Genomic DNA, 21,357 nt, shown 5'->3' with positions numbered 1-21,357 from the left:
GTTCGGCACCGGGCACCGCCTCGGTCGGTATACAAAATGCGCCTGCGGGCGGACCCTCACAGATCACAGATCACTTAAGCGCCTGAGCTCCTCCCGAGGCTGAGCTCCTCCCTGCATCTCTGTAGAATGTCCCTTGTTACGTGAGAGAGTGCGTTGTGTTAGAGTTTTGAATGCGTCCCAAATGGTAAAATTCTTTTTCTCACAGTGTCGCGAGCGAATGCCCGCCACTCCGCCGCGCGGCGGCCGGGCTCCCTCGCTCCGCCGGGCGACCATCTTCGCCCTCGCCCTCACCGCGCTGCTCGTCGTCATGCGCTCGACGTGGCCGGCGCCGCCGCCGCCTCCTCACCGTGAGCCGCAGCCTCCGCTGCAGCGCCAGCCCGCTCCGGGCGGCGGCGGCGGCGGCGGCGGCCCAGCTCCCTCCAGAGCCGCTCCGGCCGCCGCCACCGCCGCCACCGCCGCCACCGCCGCCACTCCCGCCGCCGCCGCTCGCGCTGCCGCCGCCTCTGCGCGCCCGCCGCTGCGCGTCGGCCTGCTCATGCTCATCGTCGACCGCTTCCCGCCGTGGTGGCCCTACCTGGTCGCCACCTACGCGCGCAACGCGCCTCGCTTCACCCTCATCGCCGTCCACACCGCCGGCCGGCGCGCGGCCGAGAGCAGAAGCCGGCCGGCGGGTCGCACCGCCCACCCACACCCCGCCCCGATCCCTGGCCCGTAGGCACGCGGCCGGCGCGGGCGAGGCGGTGGACGACTCGCACGTGCGGTACGAGCACGTCCCCCTCGAGCAGCTGCGGCGCCGGTTCGTGGCCAAGCTCGGCGCGGGCGAGGCGCAGGCGAGCGCAAAGCTCTCGAGTGGCAAGGGCCTGTCGGACCTGAAGCCGTTCTACGGGCACGTGTTCGACGACCTGCTGGGAGGGTACACGCACTGGGGCTGGGTCGACTGGGACATCCTCCTCGGCGACCTCGCCGCCGTCGTCGGAGAGGAGGCGCTCTGGGCGAGCGACGCGGTCACCTTTGCGGGCGCCACGCTCGGCTTCGCCTGGGCGGGTGGGTCGCGGAGACGGAGGAGAGGGGGCCGAGTCGAGGGGTGTCCCGCCCCAGCACGCCGCCCCCTTCCCCCGCCCGCAGGCCAGCTCACTATCTTCCGAAACTCGGCCGAGACGCGAGAGCTCTACCGCGTCGACGACAACCACCTCGCGCTCGGCTTCAAGGCGCCATCTCCGGGAGGGGTCCGAGGTAGGCCCCGCCTCACGCCCCCACCACTGCCGCCCCGCCCTCCGCCGCAGTCGACGGGCGACGGGCAGTCTGGGTGGGAGGAGCGCACCTTCCTGCGAGAGACGCTCCGCAAGAAGAAGGACCTCACCATCCACTTCCACATGGGCGGCCCTGCCTAGACTCTTCCGAGACACTTCCGAGACACTTCCGAGACACCTCCGAGACACCTCCGAGACACCTCTGAGACAGCCCAGATGGACACTCCTAGACACACTTCAGATTGGCCGAGCCTAGGCGCCCAGATGGACTACAAGGCGCAGTGGCTCACGTGGGTCCCCTTTGACCACTACTGGCACGAGGGCCGCATCCTCCGATGCTCCGCCCCCCCCTACTCCAAGGACGGCCGACCGCCGCTGCTGCTCCCCAACCGGTCCCGCTGGCGCGAGCAGGCGAGGGGTCGCCCCGAGCCTCGCACCGGCCTCTGGCCCCCGGGGACCCGACCCCCTCGAGCCCCTCGAGCCCCTCGCCCCCCTGGGCCCACAGGTGGAGTGGATCCAGCGCGACCCCGACGGCTTTTACCGCTCAAAGGACCGCGTCTGCCTCCGGTGGGCGCCCTCCCGCCCTCCTCGCCGAACCCCCGTCCCACGACACGTCCGCGACGCGTCCGCGCCTCGCCCTGCCGGGTGGGACCTCCTCACCCCTCCTCCCCTCCTCCCCCCCCCCCCCTCCCCCTCCGCCAGGTGGGACCTCGCCTCCTCGCCGTGGAGGTGCTGCCCGCACTCGCTCGGCGTCTCGTACGTCTGGCGAGCAGGCGAGCCAGGGGCCAGGGGCTGGGCAAGCGGCTAGGGCTAGGGCTGGGGTTGGGGTTGGGGTTGGGGTTGGAGATAGGGTTGGGGTTGGGGCCAGGGCTAGGATTAGGGCTTAGGGCAAGGGGCTAGGGCTAGGGCTTGGGCTAGGGCCAGGGCCAGGGCTGGGGTTAGTCTCGTACGTCTGGCGAGCAGGCGAGCTGCGCGCTGTCGAGTCGCCCTACCCGGAGGCGGAGGAGGCCACGCGGGCAGAGCTCGCCGCCGTCGCCTCCGCCGCCGGCGCGCGCCGCCGCGTGGCGGGCGGGCGGTACGGGCTCTGCCAGGAGGGCGCCTTTTTCCACGCCGGCCTCTCGCCCACCCCCGCGGCGCCCGACTGCGCCGCCGGCACGTGGGCGCTGCTCGATGACATCGGCCGCTTCAGCGGTCAGCTGCGGGTGCTGAGAGGCGGTCGATGCGAGAGCCGGAGGGGGAGGCCGAATGGAACACGGTGACACGCGTAGAGCGACCTCAGACGTCTCCGAGAGCCGACGCCATCTCTCGACGGCGAGTGGGCGAGACCGGACCGGCTCACGCTCAGAACCGAGAACGCAGGTGAGGTGTCACAATTAACCGTGTAGGCTGTAGCGGCTAGCGCTTGACTCAACTTATTCACAGCATGCAGAGCGTCTCGCGCCTCTCAATCTCGTGCGTCAGTTTTTTCAGTATAGTTTTTCAGACGGTCAGTCTAGCTCCCAGTCTTCCCACCAGCTCCAGCCACGCTCGCGCCGCCGCCACGTCACGCCGCGCGTGCTCGAGCACCTTGCCGAGCGGCTTGTGGTCGGCGTCAAAGAGGGCGACGCGCGCATACAGCCCCGCCTCGAGGCGGAGCCAGCCGCTCGCGCCGGCCCACACCGGGGAGGGGGCGGCGGAGGGCGCTGCAGAGTCGGCCACCTCTCCGCCGGGCGCCTCTGCTGCGAGGGTCTCTGCTGCGAGGGTGACCATCAGGCTGACGTCTGAGGCGCTCGCCGCGAGCAGGTAGCGGCGCAGCAGCGAGCACGCCTCGGGGCGGCGCAGCTCGCCCAGACGCGGCTCGCCCGGGCGCGGCTCTGCCGGCGCGAGCTCCTCCTCCTCCTCGGCAGAGAGAGGCAGCTCGCACTGGCCTCGCAGCACCGCCAGCGCGCCCGCGGCGCCAAGACAGTCCTCCTGCGGGAGAGTAGCCGGGAGTAGCCGGGAGTAGCCGGGAGTAGCCGGGAGTAGCCGAGAGTAGCCGGGAGTAGCCGAGACAGGTCTCCCGCGGGGCGGCGGTGGGGTGGTGCCACCGCCTCGCCTGCCCGCCACCGCTACCCGCCCGCGCCTGCTGCGCCGCGACGAGGCCCTCGACGACGCGCGACGCGGCCAGCGCCTCGCCGACCAAGCCGGCCAGCGCCTGGGGCAGAGGTGGCGGTGGGCGCGGGTCACTGCCGGGGGTCAGGGGTCGGGCCCCTTCGCGAGCCTCTGCGTCGCCTCTGCGGCCGCCTCGCCGCCCGCCTCGCCGCCGCCCGCCTCGCCGCCGCCCTCCTCGCCGTTCGCTCCGGCGCCCCTGAGGCCGAGGCGGAGGAGGCGGCTGTGGAGGAGGGAGGAGAGGCGTGCGGGGGCGTCGTGGAGCAGAGTCCTCCCTCTCCCCGCCACGCGCCCCGCCTCCAGCTACCCGCCTCCAGCTACCCGCCTCCAGCTACCCGCCTCCAGCTACCCGCCTCCAGCTACCCGCCTCCAGCTACCCGCCTCGCCTCCCGCCGAGGTGGAGCAAGGCCGCCTCTGCGTCGGCCGAAGGGGCGCCGCCCACCCACAGCCTCGCGTGGCGGCCTTGGGGAAATGTCCCGGACGCGTCACGGACACCTCGTGCAGCCAGCCCGCCGCCTCGCTCGCGGCGGCCTTGGCCCCGCTTCCGCTCGCGGCAGTGCGACGCGAGCAGCTTCGCCGCCATGGCCGCCGCGCCTACCCGGCGGGCCTCCCGAGGTCTCGATGCTGCTGGAGAGAGAGGTGTACGGCTCGCCGCGCCGGCCGCGCCCTTGCGGCCTCCGTGGAAGAAGGGTCGCGGGTCGTACCAGCCGCCAGCTTCGGGGCCGGCGGCGGGGAGCGGCAGCGACGAACGAGCCGCCTCTCGCATCCAGTACAGCGGCGTGCCAAGCCCCTCGGGGTCCGCGCCCTCGTCGCGCGGGTGCGCTCGCCGCGCCGCAGACTCGAGGAGCGGCGACAAGTGCGGCCGCCGCCAGCAGCCCCGCTTGGGCTTGACCTCGACGCTCACGGTGCGGAAGCGCCGGCCTGGCGCGGCCGCGACTGGCGGCGGCGGGTGGAGGTAGTCGGGAAGCAGGAGCCCGTGCGCCGGCAGCGCCTCTCCCGCCCGCCCACGAAGCGAGGCGCCGAGGACGTCTCGCGCGAGACTTGGCGGCACCGCGACGAGCGCCGCGCCGGGCGCGATCGTTCCTGGCGGTAGGTGTGGCGAGAGGACGAGTGACTGGTGCGCGAGCACCGCGGCGGAGTCGTCGGCCATGCAGCACGACCCGCCGGCGCCGGGGACAGTCATGCCATCCACTCCGGCCCACACCTCCGCCTCGAGCGCCGCCCACGGCGCGTCCGGGCTGGTGCGGCGACGCTGCTTGCACAGGCGCAGCACGGTGCCCGCCAACGCCGCGTCGGTGCCAACGTACCGCACAACAACGTGTGCACAGCCCTCTCCGGCCGGCAGCCAGTCGGCGCTGGACGAGGCGGAGATCGCGGCGCTGGACGAGGCGGAGACCGCGGCGGCGGCGGGAATGGCGACCAGGACACGAAAAAAAATTTGTTTCAACAGTCGGGTTTCAACACAGTTTTATTTCCTTCTCTTTACTGGTGCGCTAGAGTCCAGTATACCACTCGAGACTGTGTGAGCTCTGTGTCTTGATTTGCCAACAATATACCTAAAACTCGAGAAGCAGGAGCGACGACGGGCCGGTACGCACATCTGTTTTCAGGGGACGGCCGCCATGTTTCACCCCGATCTGGGAACAGTCCAAATCGTTCGTGGTGTCGGGCATGGGCACCGCCGATTCCGGTCCGGAGGCGCCGGCGCTGAGCCCCGCGCGGCCCGACAAGACTCGCAAGCGACGGTCGGAGAAGAGCGAGCGGACAGCCCCCGATGACAAGTCCGAGATGGGTGAGTCGAGTGTGGAGCCACTCCTGATTGGCGGCAGGACCATGCACTGCTACAATGAGGGTGAGTTCGCCGCAATCCGGAGCGCATTCGGGGTCCCTCCGGACTTTCTCGCCAAGTTTGATTTCGGCGGGATGTCGGAGGGGGGCGGCAAGGGCGGGCAGCTGATGGGGTTCACCGCGGACCGCGCGTGCATCGTGAAGGAACTCAACGCAACGGACCACAGCGTGCTGCTCGGCCTGGCGGGGAAATACAGGCTGCACATCATCGGTGACGATCCGAGCCAGCCGAGCCAGAGCCTCCTGTGTCGCTTTTTTGCTCACTTTCAGGACCCGGAGACGCACCGCAACTACGCGGCGATGAACAACTGGCTGCCTCCAGACGCCCTTGCAGCGCTGGAGCTGAGCGAGGGAGAGGAGAAGGCGGTGCGGAGCGAGCTGGCCAGTGCCTTCGAGTCCTACGACCTCAAAGGGTCCGCCGACGACAAGACGCTCACGCTCGACGGGCGGCGGGTGCAAGAGGTGCACAAGCGCATCTGGAACGTCTGCCTGTGGGGCGGCAAGTGTTTCTGGTCGCCGGAGCGAATCGAATACTGGAACGGGAAGCAGCACGCGAGTACGGTCAAGTTTCGGGTGACGGCGCAGCAGAAGCAGTGGGTCATGCGCGCCGTGCGGTACGACTGCGAGTGGCTCGCGGCGCGAGGGCTGATGGACTACTCGCTCATCCTCGGCGTCAAGCGGCTGCCCGCCTCTCGCACGGCCATCGCGCTGGCGCTGCAGCGCACAACCGACCGGCATACCCAGCCGCTGGCGTGCGCCGCGGACGGCGAGGTGCAGCTGCTTTACCTCGGTTTCATCGACTGGCTGCAGAACTGGACTTGCGCCAAGACAGTCGCGAGGTGTATCAAGACGCTCGAGAGGAACAAGTCGACGGAGCCGCCAGGGTACTACGCCGAGCGCTGCATCAGCTACCTGGAGGCAAAGTTCGTGCCGACCGCGTGCGACCCCGGGGTCGATGCCGCTGAAGCGCAGGACGACACGGGCAGCGCGGAGCAGTGAGGCTGAAATTACTCGCCGGCGCGGGGCGCGCGGACCGGTATCATTCGAAGAGACACACAGGAGAGCGAGCGATGCGACTGCGAGAAGGCAAGAGAGGGTTGTGCCACGCGTAAGATGTAAGCGGCCCGGAGACAATATACAGAGTCTGTTTTACTAACAGTTGTCCCCACTCAAGGTTATGGGAGCGGCCATAACAGGTGTTATGGCTGTTATGGCTGGCTGCTCATAACACCCCATAACACCTCATAACACCTCATAAACCTCCCCATCGCTGTTATGGCTGTTATGCCCACCCTACCATAACACCTCATAACACCTCATAACACCTCACAGCACTCATAACACCTCATAACACCTCATAGCACTCCAAGTACTCCAAGTGCCCCTCGCACGACACTGGCACGGGACTGGCGCGCACGGAGCTTTAACTACTAAAAGCGGGAGCAGCCAGCTTCCACTTTTTAGAAACCTCGAGACATGAGTGGAAAAAGGAAAGAAAAAGGACGTGAGTTAAATTGCGGGAAAGACATAGAAAGACATACAAGTTAAAAATGGAGGGAAGCGTGCAGAGCTGCAGAGCGAGTACGAGTTAGAAACGGGAAGCAAATTGCGTGGGGGGGGGGGGAGGGCCGGTGGTCTTGATTGAGCAATCTGAAGCCATCGCTCAGCCTCAGGAGGCAGGTTGATGTTATTGAATTTAACTTGGGCAAAAGAGAAAATATTTGGCGATCGATGCCGAACCTACCTCGCGCGCGCGCGCGCGGCAGCGCGCGAAGCGAAAATTCCAGCGGCGAGCAGTCCGGCGTGGCCTCTCGGGCCATAACACCGTGGACCCGGGACGGCCCTCCCATAGCAGCCCATAACATGTTATGGGTATGGCTGTTATGGGCCCGGGCCCATAACACCCATAACACCCATAACATGTTATGGGGCTGCTATGCCCAGAGAGCCATAACACCATAACAATAACTGCGCCTGGGGACAATAACAGGAGGACTGACTAATACGATAAAAACTAAAAAAACGAAAAAGGACTCACACACTCACACACGACACAGCCGTAGGGTACTCACTACTCTCGCGCAGACACGTCTCTACTCGCAGACGTCTCAGAGCCTCGCGGTCCTGGGCTCGAGAAAGATCTCCTCCATCCGCACCCCCGATCCCGTCGGGTCCTAGCCTACAACCTGCTGTCGTCTCTCTCTCGCCGGTCACCGCTGCTCACACCATCGTGGTTGCGCCGCCCGCAGCCGCGCCGCCTTGTGCCCGCACCGGCGGCGCGTCAGCGTGGTCGAGGCGCCCGCTCAGCCGAATATGGTGCAGCATCGCAAGGACTAGCTCCCATTCTTCTCCGCCACCGTAGCTGTCACGTATGAAATTGCGGTGCGCGTCGGTGCAGGGTGACTTGAGCGGCGGCTGCGGCGACCAGAATGTCGCCATCGCTTGCATCGCCAGGCGGATCCTCGCCACGCACGGGTCGTACGGCCCGGCGAGGCAGTCGACCGGACCACCACCTCCAAGCAAGTGCGCACTCGGGCGGATCGACTCGAGGAAAATCATGAGTTTGGAGCGGGCTGCGCGGTGCCACGCCGTCGGCGGGAAGAGGACCTTTGCGTTGAGGATGGAAGCAAAGTCGCCCTCTTGAAGCACGTGGACGCCATCACTGTCGCGATACATTCGGCACACAAAGAAGTCCTGAGCAAAGCACAAGTCCGCCTCGCCGCTCGCCTCGCGGATGAGGCTGCGCCGCTGCGCCAACGCCTGCTCGCGGCGCTGCGCAGCGGTGTGAAGTGCGCCGACAATGGCAATGGCAGCGGTGGCTAGAGCCTGTGAGAAACTCAGGAGTAGGCTCCACTCGTCAGCTGCGTCGAGCAGGTCCATGCAGGTGCGCCACCCTCAGGTGCGACCACTTCGAGGGCGCAGCGGCCGGGCAGCGGAAAGCGAGCATGATGAGCTTGTTGGCTTTTTTATTTTCGCGGCGATCTGGTGAGTTTGAGTGTGTGTGTGTGTGTGTGCACACTCACTCACTCACTCACGTGAGCCTGACTGTTCTTCACACAAAAACACAACCACGGTCCCAAGACGCACAAGCTCAGACAGTCGAGAAAGGGATAGACCGCAGACAGTCAGAAGTCAGCGCTGGGTCCCAGGGCGAATGCGATGACGGCCTCTAGCTAGTGTGAGCTCTAGCTAGTGAGCTCATCGCTACTATATGCAGCGAGATAGTTAGGAGCCGACCGACCGACTGTTCTTCACCTGAAAGGCGAGCGCCGGCGGAAGGTGGCGAAGGCCCCCGCACGGGGGGTCCCGGCCGACGTCATGATCGTCCGCCAGGGGTCCGGGGTCGCCCAGGCAAGTGGCCCAAATCCGATGAGTTTTCCAAGTGTGAACAACCGTTGAGAGGTGTGAATTCATCCCGGGCGGGGTGCGGGGCGGTAGCCCCGCAGAGAAAATTTTGCGTGCTGGGGCACTGAGATCGCAGTTTTTAGTCCACGGCGGATGCCAGCGGCAGCTGTTTCGAAGATACCCGGTGTCGCATTTGAGCATGAATCAGCGTCCTTTCTGCTGGCATCACGCATAGGTGCCGGCAAGCAGCTACCGACGTCGCGCCTAGAGAAGATCACGGCCGCTGCCAAGCAGGCCAAGCTCGATCTCGACCGCGACCGCGCCTCTGCCGCCCTCCCCCCCGCGCCTGCCGCAGCCAGCCTTGCGCCCGGCGTCGCTGCCACCGGCCCCGCCGGCCTTGCGCCCGGCGCCGCTGCCACCGGCCCCGGACCCGGACCCGCCGCTTCTGACACCGCCGCGTCCGCGGCGCCCGCCGCCGACTAGCCGACGGAGTCGCCGCTCACAAGTGCAACACCAATGCTCGAGATCAGCACGAACGTTGTGATAGCAACGTACGACAGCGCGGGTAGGTTCGACTGGTGGTGCGGACGCGTGCAGCAGATGCTCTGCAAGTCGGGCGGCAAGAGGGGGAGCTACGTGCGGACCTATCTCCCCGTGCCGTTCGACGAGGCTAAGGCAGTCAACTATAAGATCCACTGCAACTTCTACGCCAAGTCAGGCGCGGACGGCGTCTACACCTTCAAGTACAACGTCGACGATTCCGCCCCATACCACATGGAGTCGGTGCTCGGCCTCCTCGACCTCAACCTCCCCTCCGACGAAGGAGTCTACGTGCCACGCGATCAACAGGCCGGCTGGAAGTTTGACGAGGCGCTTAAACTGATCACGCCGGCCGCGGACTCTGCTCCCCACCGCAAGCGGGCGCGGAGTACCGCCGACGACGAGGCTGGCGGCTCCTCTGGCGCGAAGAAGCGCGCCCTGAACGCAAGGGCGGGACGCTTGGAATCTCTGTCGACCCCAACAACCACCAAATTACCAACGTGGTCGAGGGAGGCGCTGGCGACACCGCCGGTCTTTGCGTGGGCGACTTCATCGCCGAGGTCAACGGTAAGTCGACGACCGGCGGCTCCTTTGGCAAGCTGCTGCCTGCTGCAGCGATGTGGCGGAGATTAGGCTGCGGCTCATCCGAGTGCAGGTGGTTGATCCCGGCCATCTACACCTCCCTGACCTACGAGCATAAGTGTCTCCCCCCCCCCCCCCCTCACACACAGGATTGACGCTGATCACGGCGCTCGCTCCCTCCTCGCCGCCGCGAGAGGACCAGGCCCCGCGCGCCGCGGGGGCTCTGTAGACAGCCAGACGGCTCCGCGCGGTCGGACCGACTTTTTTCAGACTGGACTATTCTGGATACTAAGGGTATGTGCAGCTAAATCTCACTGAGCTGAGCTCATATCTGCCCTCAGTATCCTGTTTTGAGTTCGGGAATGCCTTCAGTATCCTGTTTCCGTGTACGGAGGGCCGCGTCCGGACGATCATGACGTCGGCCGGGACCCCCCGTGCGGGGGCCTTCAAGGTGGCACGCCGAGCGTGTCAGCCAAGGGAGCCGAGGCGATTGCGCGTCAGGACAAGTTGTTGTTGGCCGACGCGTCCTTCGCCTCGGCTTGCGATGCCCGATGCCGAATCCGCTCTTGTTCTCAATCAAAAGCATGCACAGGTGGGGTGAGGTTTCTAGGTTTGTGTGCACACTTATGTGTACGCCAACTCAGGGTGTGTGGCAGCCCGCTGGCTGTGTGTCTTGTGAGCCTGTTTGTGTCTGTGTGTCGCTCGTGCGTGTCGTCATCATCTGTCTCGCGTCCACCCATACCGCGTTGGTGTCCAGTCCGAGCCTGGCTGTTCTTCACCTTTCTACCTACCTACCTACCTGAGCCTGACTGTTCTTCACTTGAAAGGCGAGCGCCGGCGGAAGGTGGCACGCCGAGCACCTTTTTGTACACGGGTAGGTGGTGTCGAGCCGACCACTGACCATGCCACTGACAGAGACGGTTCGCACTAGCTGACTGCGAGCCACGAGTGTTGACACAGCCTGTTGTGTATCCTGTGCGTGCCGTGTGAGAGCGCGCGCGCCAAAGGTGAATTTTTGTTGACACCGCGGTTCATTCTCTGTGAACGGGTGGCGTCATACAGCAAACGCGTGAAACATGCGCGCGGCGCGCGCCTTCGAAGCATGCCCCTACTGCGGAGTAGCTACTGCGCGCGCGCGTGTGAGAGATCTGAATTGATCTGTGTAGCTACTGTGAAACGGAAAGAATGCGATGCCTTTGATGGGCGTGATAATCCTGATTCCTGTTTGATCGCGCGCATTAAGTTAATGCGCGATCAAACAGCGATTTTGACACACGTACACCGTAACAAAGCCGTACTCGATCTCTCCCTCCCCCCCACCACTCACGACCTCGCCCGCCGCAGCAGCGCGGCCGCGTCTCCCATCCTCTTCTCGTTGTTGCCGTCGAGACCGCGCGAGCGCATCGCCGCCACCGCCTGCTCCAGCCGCTTCACGCCCTCGCGACCGGCGCCGGCGGACGCGGCGCGGATGGCCACCTCGAGCTCGGTTCGGGCCTGCTCGTCCGCCTCGAGCTCCGCCTCGAGGCTGCTCTCCGCGGCTCGCAAGTCGTCATCGCGGAATGACGTCCTAGCGCCGCCGCCCTTGTTGCCTCTCGCCGCGACGGCCCGCCGCTGCGCAGGGGCAGGGGCGGGCGCCTCTGGCGGCGCGGCGCGAGCGCCCGGCTCATCAGCCTCGCCCTCCGAGACGCCATCGTCGCCGTCCGGGTCGTCCGAATCGCCGTCCCCGTCCTCGTCCTCCGCCTCCGGCCCGGGCGGCTCGGGCGGCTCGATGCCGGCGTCGCGCAGCGCCGTGGTGAGCGCGAGCGCGTATGCCTGCTGCGCAGCCTCCTCTCGCTGGTAGCGCGACAGGTGCTCGTGCGACGCAAACAGCAGCTCGCGCAGCCGCTGCTGCCGCTGCCGGCTCCTCTCGAGCTCCTCTGGCCACCCGTCGGCGGCGCCGTTGACCGCAGCAGCGCCCGAGGCCTGCGCGGCCGACCTCTGCGGCCGCGCAGGCCGCGCGAGTCGGTGCGCCTCCTCCTCGCTGCCAAAGAGCCAGCTCTCGCCCAGCCGCCCAAAGAGCCACCCGTCGTCCGCCGGCCGCAGCCGCTGCGCCTCGAGGGCGAGTCGGACCCGCTTCACCTCGGCGGGCGAGAACTGCAGGAAGGTGGCGATGACGGGCAGCAGCGCCTCACGCCCGTCCTCCATGGTGAAGAGCTTGAGCACGATGTTCTTGAGGTACTCGAGCTGCGCGCCAGAGTCCTTGCCGCTGCCGGCGGCGCCGCCGGCGAGCCTCTCCCGCTCCGCCTGCCGCTCCTGCTCGGCGCACCGCTCTCGCAGCGCGGTGTGCAACGAGCGCGCCTCCACGAGCGCCTCCTGCAGCTCGCCGACGTGCACTCGCGACGCCATCAGCTCCTCGTCGCGCGCCGCCTACAGAAAGGTTCCGAGAAGGTTCCGAGACGCGACCGGAGGGCCACTCAGCTCTTCTCGCGCGCCGCCTGCTGCTTGGCGACCTCGACGATCCGCTCGGCCGCGTCGGCCGACTTGCCCGAAGCCCCGTCCAGCTCGGCGCCGCCAGTGGCGACGCGGAGCGAGTGGTGCAGCTCGACGCATCGCAAGTGCCACTCGTCCCGCTCGGCCCGGAGGCGCGCCGACTGCTTCTTCGACGCCTCCGCCGCGCGCTCGGCCTTTCGCAGCGCGGCCGCCGCCGCAGCCGACGGCGCAACCCCACTGGCCGGGCCCGCCGCGCGCGGTGCGGTGGTGAGGCGCTGGAGATCGGCCTCCTTGGCGACGAGGAGCGCCGTCGCGCGCTGCTTGGCCTCAGCCGCCTCCCTCCGCAGCGCTGCAGCCTGCTCCCGCAGCTGCGCGTCGACCGACGCCTGCAGGGCCGCCGCCTCCGCCGCCGCGGCGGCGAGCGACCTGTCCGCCTCTTGCAGCGCCCCGCTGAGCGTGCGCGTCTGGACGCGTGCCCGCGCCTCGGCCGCGGCGATAGCTTGGGTGCGCTCGCGGGCGCACGCCTCGAGCGCCTCGGTCAAGACGCCCACCTGGCGCAAACTGCCGCCGCCGGGCGCCGCCTCCTTGCGAAGGGCCTCCGCCTCGGCGGCGTGCCGGCGCCGCTCCTGCTGCAGCACGTCCCGCAGCGTCGCCGCCTCGCGCCGCTCCGCCGCAGCCTCCGCCGCCTGCTCGGCGGAGACGGCACCCGCCTGGGCGAGCCGCGACTCGGTGGCCGCCGTCACCGCGGCTGCCGCCTCGCGAGCAGCCTGCAGCTCGCGCTGCAAGCCGGCGGCCCGCGCCTGCTCCGCCGCCAAGCCCCCCTCCGCCTCGGCGAGCCGACGGCTCAGCGCCACCGCCTCGCGCTGAGCCGCCTCGAGCAGCTCCGCCTAGACACTTCCCCCAGCACCGCTGAGGGAGGGGCCGGGCTTCCGGGGCGCGCCGGCAACCCTTGCGCGCGCGCCTCGGCGCCGCGCGGAGGTGCAGAGACTCCGCGGCTCGCAGCCTCCTCGCGCGCCGGTGCAGCTGCGACGCTGGTGGCCGCTGCCGCCGCCGCCGCCGCCGCCGCCTCGGCCGCCTCGGCCGCTCGCGCCATCCGGTCGCGCATCTCCTGCTGGAGAGCCTGAGAATTAAGTAATGGCTGATAATTAACTAATGTTAATTAATTAGCATCTCCTGCTGGAGCGCCTCGGTGGACGCGCGCTGCGCCGCGTTCGCGTCGCAGAGCTGCGCCTCCGCCGCCTGCAGCTTCGCCTCCGCCGCCTGCAGCTTCGCCTCGTGGGAACGCACCATCTCGCGCGCCGCTGCCTCCGCCGCCCGCGCGTCCCGCATATCGTCGGCGAGCCTCTGCGCCATCTCGGCACGCTCGGAGTCGACGCGCGCCCACTCCGCCTCCGCAGCCCGCGCCTCGCGCAGCTCTGCTCCGACCGCGGCCAGCCTCTGCTCCCGCTCCGCGCTCTCGCCGCTGACCCGCGCCCGCTCGGCCTCCACCCGTGCCCACTCGCGCTCACTCGCCTGTATGCGGAGCTCGAGCTGCGCAACCTTGCCGGTCGAGACGCTCGCGCCGTCGTCCATCGCGCGGCGCGCCTCTGCCAGCTCCACGCTGCTCGCCGCGAGCTTTCCCTCCAGCGAGTCCACCTCTGCCGCGGCCCGCCGCCTCCCCTCCTCCGCCTGCTGCAGCGCCTCGCGCAGCGCCTCGGACGCGGCCTTGGCCGCCTCTGCCTCCGCCTCCGCCTCTGCAGCTCGACTCGACAGCTCACACCGCGCCGCCTCCGCCTCACACCCTTGCCCCGCGAGCACAGCACGGAGCCGCTCCGCGGCGGCGCGCTCCGCCTCGGCCTCCGCCTCGGCCGCCTCTGCCCTCGATAGGAGCGCCTCCGCTGCGGCATCGGAAGACATCTAAGAGAGGGGCGGTGGAGGGAGTGTCGTCAGCTCTCTCGCGAAGGCTCTCAAGGGGCGGGGAGGGGCGCCTCGCCTTGACAGTGGAAAGCTCGGCCGCCGCCGAAGCGGCAGCGGCCGCCATGTCCTCCTCGAGGCGTGCGCTCTGCGACACGGCTTGCCGCTGGGCGGCCTGCGCCTCGGCGAGCAAGGCGGCGGCGCGCTCCGCCTCCGCCGCCGCCTCCGCCGCCGCCTCGGCCGCTGCCTCGGCCGCCGCTGTCGCTTGCTGCGCCGCCGCCTCCTCGACCCGTCGCCGCTCGCAGACGGCGGCGGCCGCCTCGGCGCGCGCCTCTGCGCACGCGTTCTCGGCAGCTTCGGCGGCGGAACGCAGCCGCTCCATCTCGCCGCGGGCCGCTTCAGCCGACTCGGCAGCGGCAGCCGCGGACGCCCCAGCGCGAGCGTCGGCCGCCACGGCCTCGCGCGCACACTCGGCCGCCTTGGCCCGCGCCTCTCGCGCGTCGGACTCGGCTCGCCGCACCCGCTCGGCACTCTCTGACACCCGCTCGGCACTCTCTGACCTCGCCGCCGCCGCCGCCGCCTCCGCCTCGGCCACCGCAGCAGCAACCGCAGAGCCGTCGCCCACTGCGGCTGCGGCTGCGGCGGCGGCCTGCGCTGTCGCCGCCTCGGCCGCGGATCTCGCCGCCGCCGCGTCTGCCGCCGCCGCCTCGGCAGCGTCCGCACGCTCGCGCTCCGCCGCAAGCTCGGCGGCTCGCCCCTCGAGCAGCGCCGCCAGCTCGGCGACGCGCACAGACGCCGCCCGCTCGTCCGCCACCCGAGCGGCATCGCTCGCGGCGGCCGCGGACACCGCCGCGGCGGCCGCGTCTCGCAGCGACCGCTCCTCCGCCCTCGCCCTGTCCCGCTCGGCCGTCGCCGCCTGCACCGCCGCCTCCGCCTCGGCCACCCGGCCGGCGAGCCCCTCCAGCTGCGCCGAGCGGGCCGACTCCACCTCTGCGGCGGCGGCCTCGGCGGACGCGTACCGCGCGGCGGCTCGCTCCGCCGCCTCGCCGAGCCGCGCCTCCGCCTCCGCCCGCGCCGCCGCAGCCTCCTCCCTGGCGCGCTGCACCTCCCGCCCCGACGCCTCGCGCTCGCGCGCCGCCGAAGCGACGAACGACTCGCGCTCCGTCGCCCACTCGGCCTAGTGAGTCAGCCACTCACCAACCACTCATGCTTGGTCGGTCTGACGACTCCCGCTAAGTCGCCCGGCCTGCATCGCCTCGAGCCGCGGCTACATCTCGGCTACATCTCGGCTACATCTCGGCTACATCTCGGCCACATCTCGGCCACATCTCGGCTATACCTCGCCTGCATCGCCTCGAGCCGCTGCGCCGCCTCGCGAGCCGCCTCGTTCGCCGCAGCCTATTCACGGTACAAGCGTGAAGAGACGCTGTTCACAGCTACAGCCTCGCGCGCTGCCTCGTTCGCCGCGGCCTCGGCGTTGCTCGTCCCAGCCTCAGCCAGCTCCTCCGCGGCGGCAGCGCGAGCGAGCGCGTTGTCGGCCTCCTCCCGCGCCGCTGCCGCCTCCTCCCGCGCAGCCGCCGCCGCCTCGTTTGCAGCCGCCGCCGCCTTACATGCCGCCGCCTCGCGATCCGTCGCCTGGGCATTGCTTCGTGCCGCCTGCTCGGCGGCGTGCTCGCGCAAGGACGAGAGCGCCTGCGCCGCCTGCGCCGCCTGCGCCTCGGCGGACTGCAGCCTCGAGTTGAGCCCGCGCACCTCCAGCTGCAGCTGGCTCACCTCTGCGCCGAGAGCCTTGCGATCCTCGGCGCCAGCGGAGGCTGCGGCGGCAGCGCCGGAGATTGCTGCCGCCAGAGCCTCGAGCGAGGCATCCGTGGCCGGCTGTGAGGCACACGCGTCGCAGAGGCGCCCGACGGCCTCGGCCAGCGGCTCCAGATCGCGGCCAGCCCTAGCGCCTCTCGCTGCTGGGGTCACCGGCGCCTCCTCCTTCCGGGCGTCCGCAACGAGCCGCTCCGCCGACCGCTTCGCGAGCTCTCCTGGCGTAGAGGCCATGACGGCCTCGAGCTCGCCCATGCGTGAAGCTGCCGCCTCTGCAAGCGAGCCAAGTGAGACGGGAGCGGCGAGAGAAGATGACGCCTTCTCCGCGGCGTCGTTGGCGGACTTCTTGGCCTGCTCGAGCGCATCGGCAGCAGCTTTCGCGAAGAAGTCCATGCGAGAGGGCTTGCAGCCGGTGGGAGCTGCGAGTGTAGCGAGCTGAGAGTGTAGCGACAAGGCGCGACGCCGCCTGGGCACAAGTCTCAGTGTGGCGAGAAAGAATTCGCTGCAGGACAGAAGAAAGAGAACGCGGATAAAAACAAGAAAACCGAGTGTGGGGATTACATGATCCGTACGTGAAGGGTGGAGGGGCCCGTCCGCAGAGCTAGGCGGCGCGGGCGCCCTCCACTGGGGCCGAGGATGACGTCTGCCGCATGCTTGTTCTTGACGTCGTTGACCCAGTTGGCACGCTTTGGGGAGTTGAGCCAGTCTTTACGCTCATTGCGCGCCTGCTTGTTGATGTTCTCGGCGTCGCCCGCCACCGCCGCCATGGAGATCTGCTGCGTGTGGTGGACGACGAAGGAGGAGGCGCTCGCCGACGCCGCCCCGTACACCGTCCGGTCCGTGTTGCTGCCCGCCGCCTCCTTGGCGAACACGTGGAGGAACTGCTTGGTGGGCGGTGCGATGCCACCCAAAGTTTCCACGAGCACCAGCCGCGTTATGGCTTTCTTGAAGAAACTAGAAAGTGAAAGAGAAACAGGCTGTCTCTTTGGCGTTTGAGAATCTATGTATCTGGAATCTAGATCTTTTAGCTCTGGTCTAGCCATATCCGTCCGCACACACACATACGTGTAGAGGGTATCTTTACGAGTTGTAGCCTGGCGTTTGTGCCCCGTTTGTGCCACGTCCTGTGCCCCCGAGTTCATTTTTTAAATTGCACTGGGATAGGGTCTCGGCCTTACCGCGACCGCTCCGCAGCACCCCTTCTTCGCCACCAGTCCCAGCGCCACACCGAGAGCTCGCATGCGCACTCCCCTGGCCTGCCGCACCTCTCCGTAACGCAGGGCACGTACATCGGGAAGCAGCCGTCGTTATCGCACCCGTCGTGGTAGCAGCCCTGCGCGTCGCAGCAGTACCTGTCGCCTCTCGTCGCGCCGCACTCGAAGCCCTCATAGCGCTGCGGGCATGGCCGGCCGTGAGGACCGCACGGCCCAGGCGCGCACTGGCGCCACGCCCAAAGCTTCTGAAAGCCCGCCCACGTTCCGTTGAACCTCGGGATGCTGCCTGCCGTTGCTGCGCTGGACGCCAGCCATCTCTCCCACGCACGCTCGGGCGCCTCTAAACGAAGGTGCGACTGGACGATCAGCTCGCCGAGCGCCCCTAGTCTCGGCCAGAAGTGGTGGTATTCGCAAAAGCCGTACCTCGGGAAACTGTTGCCTCCAGCCGCGCCCGCGTGGATACCACTGGCGTCACGCAGGACGCAGTGCGCCAAAGCAGCGACGGCGCAGACCGCAGCAGCCGCCGCGGCGCCCCCCCCCGGGGGGCAAGCGGGCTTGGTCAGGCCCGATGCTGGCTACTGCGATCCATTCACAGACCTCAGCACTGAGCACTGGGCGTTCCGCAGAGCTAGGGGAAACCCAAAGCGCAGAGCCAACCCTCGGAGACCCGTGTTTACTTTACGGCCCTTGCCCTGCGAACGCGCACCCTCCCAGGGCTAGGGCTCTCTTGCCCGCAACCCGATACCCATACCGCGATCATCCGGCCCGCTGGGTGCGCTTCTCAGCTCCCCGGCCCTGGATGTGAGGTTAATGACTGCACTCCAAGTGCTCCAAGTGCCAAGTTTTCTTCTTTCCGGAAACAGCAGAGAAATCACGTTTCGGAAGAGAAAAAAGAGTCCAGCTCAGCTGTACCTATAGATCCGTCGCAAAGGCGACGCGGTGCTCCGAGTGGACGATGCCCCCTGGATCTATATCCTCCAAAGACGGCCCTGCCGCTGGATCCTCCGCGAGCCTCACCGCTGCGCCGCCCGCGTGCCTCCGCTCGACCATGTGCTCGAGCCGCCTGGTCGAGTGCGCCTCGAGCAGCAGGATGCAGAGCCGCACCGCGTCCTGCGCCGCAGAGAGCTGCGCCACGACGTCGCCTACACGCGGCCACCAGCGCGAGGCGTGAGGCCGCCGGGAGATGGGACACGCCGCAGTCGCCCGGCCTCGCGCCGATCTCGCCGTCGCCGCCCTCCGGCGCCAGGCCGCGCATCAGCACGGGCGCCATCACCGACGCGATCGCCACGCTGTTCATCCGGTTCTGCTCCTCGTGCTCCACCACCGCCAGCATCGCGTCGCAGCCCCACACGACCAGGTCGGCCGACCGGCGAGGGAGCAGCGGCAAGAGCGAGCGCAGCCTCTCGCAGCGGCTCGGCTCCGGCGGCGGCGCTCCCTCCTCGCGCCCTCCCGCCGCCTCGCCGCCTCCCGCCTCGCCGCCTGCCGCCTCGCCGCCTCCCGCCTCGAGGACGGCCGCCAGCCTCTCCCGCACCGGCCGCCAGAGCGGCGAGGGCAGCTCGCGCAGGTAGCGCTTGATGAGGGAGGCGAGGCAGAGCGCGCTCGCCGTCTGCAGCACCTCCCCCCCCTGCCCGCCTTGCATGCGCTGCACCGCCTCCTGCAGCTCGTCCTCGGCGACGGAGACGCGGAAGATGCCTGCGCACAGCCGGGCGGATGTGTGGACAGCTGCCTCGCCACAGGGGCGCGGGGATGCGACCGCAGGGGCGCGGGGATGCGACTGGCCGAGAGGCGGGCTGAGGAGGGCGAGCGGAGGGAGGGCGGAGGAGGGCTGTGCGGTGCGGGAGGCGTGCTCGGGCGGGTCCATCCTTTGAGAGTGGCGGGGCGGCGGGAGAGGAGCGGGCGGGCAGGGCGCCTTCTGTGCGCAGCCCATCGCCTCTGCCGACCAGCGCGCCCCAGAGCGCCTCGAGCGCCGCCGGCACGAGGGGAGCGCCGCCTGCTGCACCGCCGCCTGCTGCACCGCCGCCTGCTGCACCGCCGCCTCCGAGCGTCGAGTCTGAAAGCGCAACCTGAGGAGGCGGAGAGCAGAGAAGGCTCCGTGCTTTGGAGCCTCTAATCCCGAGGCGGCGGGCTACACGTGCTTCAAGTGTGTCGACTGTGTGCGTGCGTGCGTGCGTGCGTGCGTGCGTGCGTGCGTGCGTGCGTGCGTGCGTGCGTGCGTGAGTATCTGTGCGTGTGTGCGTGACTGTGCGCCGCAGCAGGAAAGGGAAACGCTGCGCAGGCGGCGCGCCTCCTCGAGTGGCGCCCCGAAGGCGCCTGCGAGCGCCGACGGCCCAAGCGGTGCCGGCTCAGCTCTCCTCTCGTCGAGGAGGCAGCGGAGCGCGCCGCCGAACCGGGCGAGGGTCTCTTCGTCCGGGCAGCGGAGGGAGAGCGTCTCGCGCGGGAGGTGGATGGAGGCGAGGCGAGGCCGCTCGACGTCCGACGGCCCGACGCTCGACGGCGGCGGCGGTAGGCCTCCCACAAGAGTCAGCCGGAGGCTGAGGTGCTCACCGCCGCGCGCGCTCGGGCTCGAGAGCCACCCTGCGTTCTGCGAGCCGCGCGAGCTGAGGTCGATGCGGCTGGGTCCGCTCGTCTCGAGGAGACCCGTCCGCGAGGCGCGGCGCGAGAAGCCGATCGTGCGCACCATCCCGAGCTCGACTCCGTCCGGGTCGTCGGCTCCGTCCGTTCTCACACCCAGCTGCACGTCGAGAATCTCGGACAGCTTGACGCGCCGCTGATCGCCTCGCAGGCCGAGCAGCTTTCCGAGGCTGTGGCCGTCCCAGGACAGCTCGACTTCATCTGCGTCGATCCTGAAGAGCGTTTCACGCCACTTCCCATCTCTCCCTATCTTTGTGGCACGAAGGCCGCGCTTGAGCCGCAATACATTCTCCGCCGCGGCAGCCGACCGCCACGGCTTCCGCACCATGCTCCTGCGGACGAGGCCGTCCTGCATCGCCGCCGCGGAAGCAAGCGGGTCGCTCGAGGAAAAGAAAAGGGCAGCGCGGACAAAAACATAAACCCTGTCAGCAGTCCTCCTCCTGGAAGACCCACATCCATTGAAAAAGAAATTTTACGGTTGCGGCCCCTCCACGCCGCGGCGCCCCTTCCAGGCCGCGGCGCCCCTTCCAGGCCGCGCCCTTCGCGCTCCGCTCGTGAGCCGCATCGCGTCCCTCTACCGCTGTCACGATGCCCACCGACGAGCCGAAGCCACCCAAGGCTTCGAGCGCCACCGATCCGTCCTGCCTGACCCGCAGATTGATACCTGCGCCGCCCGAGGCGAACAGTATCAGTGGCCGTCTCCGTGCGGCGCATCGCACCGAGCACGACCTGAGTTCACGGGTGAGGCCCGCTCCTCCAGACCCGAACCGTCTCGGATTCGGCACTCGGGTGCGGTCCAATCGCTAGCGGGTCGCTTGCGTGTGCCTGTCAACTGAGGGGATAGACCTGTGCGAAACGCTGTGTGTGAGCGAGAGCCAAGCCGATTTTGTGAATGTGATGCGATTTCTGTGACGCTCTTCTGTAGTTATTCAGTAGATCTCGAGCTCGACTATACCACATGCCGTACTTGCGACGAGTCACGAGAGAACTGGCAACTGCAAAGAGAGAAGCGTCAGCGAGGTGGGACCACAGGACTAACCTTGTGAAGTCCTAGTTTCCCTTATGAAGTCGGTGGGCACTGTGAGGAGTGAGCGACGGCTCGCCGGCCTCCCCGGCATGACTAGCCTCGCACCGCCACGGCCGACGGCTAATCAAACTTGAGGAAGGCCGCCGCGAGCATCGCCGCGCCCGCCAAGTTGCGCAGGCGGCCGAGGAACTCTGGCAGCGGCCCTCCGATGACGCCTCGCAGCGCCTCCCTCGCGCCGAGCAGGTCGTGCGAGAGCACCTCGCGCAGGGCGAGGCAGCCGGCGCCCGAGGCGGCGAGGGCGGTGTTGAGGTTCGGCTTGCGCAAGTTCGACTTTGCCGCGGCGAGCGCCGACTGCAGCGCCCGCTGCAGAGGCGCGAGCGCCGCGTCCGCAGCGCCGCCCGCCTGGCGCTGCCTCCCGGCGCCGGCGCCGGCGCCGCCCGCGCCGGCGCCGCCCGCGGCGCTGGTGTAGGCCTTCATCATCGCCTCGACCTCCGCCATCGCGTCTGCCTTGCTCGCCGGGGGCGCTTGAGCCGCGCCGCCGCTCCGCTGCGGAGGAGGGATGGCCTGAGGGGGAGGGGGAGGGGGAGGGGGAGGGGGAGGGGGAGGGGGAGGGGCAGGG

At 68.7% G+C, this 21,357-nt stretch overlaps 6 protein-coding genes across 6 annotated transcripts in view; 3 read left to right on the top strand and 3 right to left on the bottom strand.

Moving 5' to 3' along the window:
* Positions 1-217: 217 nt before the first annotated feature.
* On the top strand, positions 218-2,509 carry EMIHUDRAFT_213831 (hypothetical protein; the record flags this gene model as incomplete). Its single annotated transcript, XM_005764449.1, has 7 exons — positions 218-318; positions 716-1,044; positions 1,126-1,233; positions 1,507-1,544; positions 1,756-1,817; positions 1,980-2,010; positions 2,342-2,509. The coding sequence occupies 7 exons, from the start codon at positions 218-220 to the stop codon at positions 2,507-2,509; spliced, it is 837 nt and encodes a 278-aa protein (XP_005764506.1).
* Positions 2,510-5,210: 2,701 nt separating this feature from the next.
* EMIHUDRAFT_104358 (hypothetical protein) lies at positions 5,211-6,224 on the top strand (the record flags this gene model as incomplete). Its single annotated transcript, XM_005764448.1, has 1 exon — positions 5,211-6,224. The coding sequence occupies one exon, from the start codon at positions 5,211-5,213 to the stop codon at positions 6,222-6,224; it is 1,014 nt and encodes a 337-aa protein (XP_005764505.1).
* A 991-nt stretch (positions 6,225-7,215) lies between these two features.
* EMIHUDRAFT_357469 (hypothetical protein) lies at positions 7,216-8,114 on the bottom strand. The gene has a single exon (XM_005764447.1). The coding sequence runs from the start codon at positions 8,103-8,105 to the stop codon at positions 7,446-7,448; it is 660 nt and encodes a 219-aa protein (XP_005764504.1). The 5' UTR covers positions 8,106-8,114; the 3' UTR covers positions 7,216-7,445.
* A 972-nt stretch (positions 8,115-9,086) lies between these two features.
* EMIHUDRAFT_213826 (hypothetical protein) lies at positions 9,087-9,984 on the top strand (the record flags this gene model as incomplete). Its single annotated transcript, XM_005764446.1, has 3 exons — positions 9,087-9,401; positions 9,560-9,729; positions 9,963-9,984. The coding sequence occupies 3 exons, from the start codon at positions 9,087-9,089 to the stop codon at positions 9,982-9,984; spliced, it is 507 nt and encodes a 168-aa protein (XP_005764503.1).
* Positions 9,985-11,015: 1,031 nt separating this feature from the next.
* EMIHUDRAFT_464892 (hypothetical protein) lies at positions 11,016-20,066 on the bottom strand (the record flags this gene model as incomplete). Its single annotated transcript, XM_005764445.1, has 11 exons — positions 11,016-12,098; positions 12,182-13,048; positions 13,150-13,281; positions 13,449-14,057; positions 14,140-15,231; positions 15,489-15,905; positions 16,023-16,285; positions 16,492-16,726; positions 17,095-17,655; positions 18,098-18,222; positions 19,625-20,066. The coding sequence occupies 11 exons, from the start codon at positions 20,064-20,066 to the stop codon at positions 11,016-11,018; spliced, it is 5,826 nt and encodes a 1,941-aa protein (XP_005764502.1).
* Positions 20,067-20,789: 723 nt separating this feature from the next.
* EMIHUDRAFT_464891 (hypothetical protein) overlaps positions 20,790-21,357 on the bottom strand; it is a gene marked incomplete at its 5' end in the record, with an annotated part of 1,915 nt that continues 1,347 nt past the window's right edge. Inside the window, one exon of the mRNA XM_005764444.1 lies at positions 20,790-21,302. Within this exon, the coding sequence (XP_005764501.1) occupies positions 20,859-21,302 (444 nt within the window). The 3' untranslated portion in view covers positions 20,790-20,858. The remainder of the gene's footprint in view (positions 21,303-21,357) is intronic.

The sequence above is a fragment of the Emiliania huxleyi genome (genome assembly GCF_000372725.1).
Source record: "Emiliania huxleyi CCMP1516 unplaced genomic scaffold EMIHUscaffold_59, whole genome shotgun sequence".
NCBI classification, from domain to species: Eukaryota; Haptophyta; order Isochrysidales; family Noelaerhabdaceae; genus Emiliania; species Emiliania huxleyi.
This window is presented reverse-complemented; position numbering and strand designations above follow the sequence as displayed.

Excerpts from the sequence above, each read along its gene's own strand:
- EMIHUDRAFT_357469 (XM_005764447.1), bottom strand. The coding sequence starts at position 8,105 with ATGGACCTGCTCGACGCAGCTGACGAGTGGAGCCTACTCCTGAGTTTC.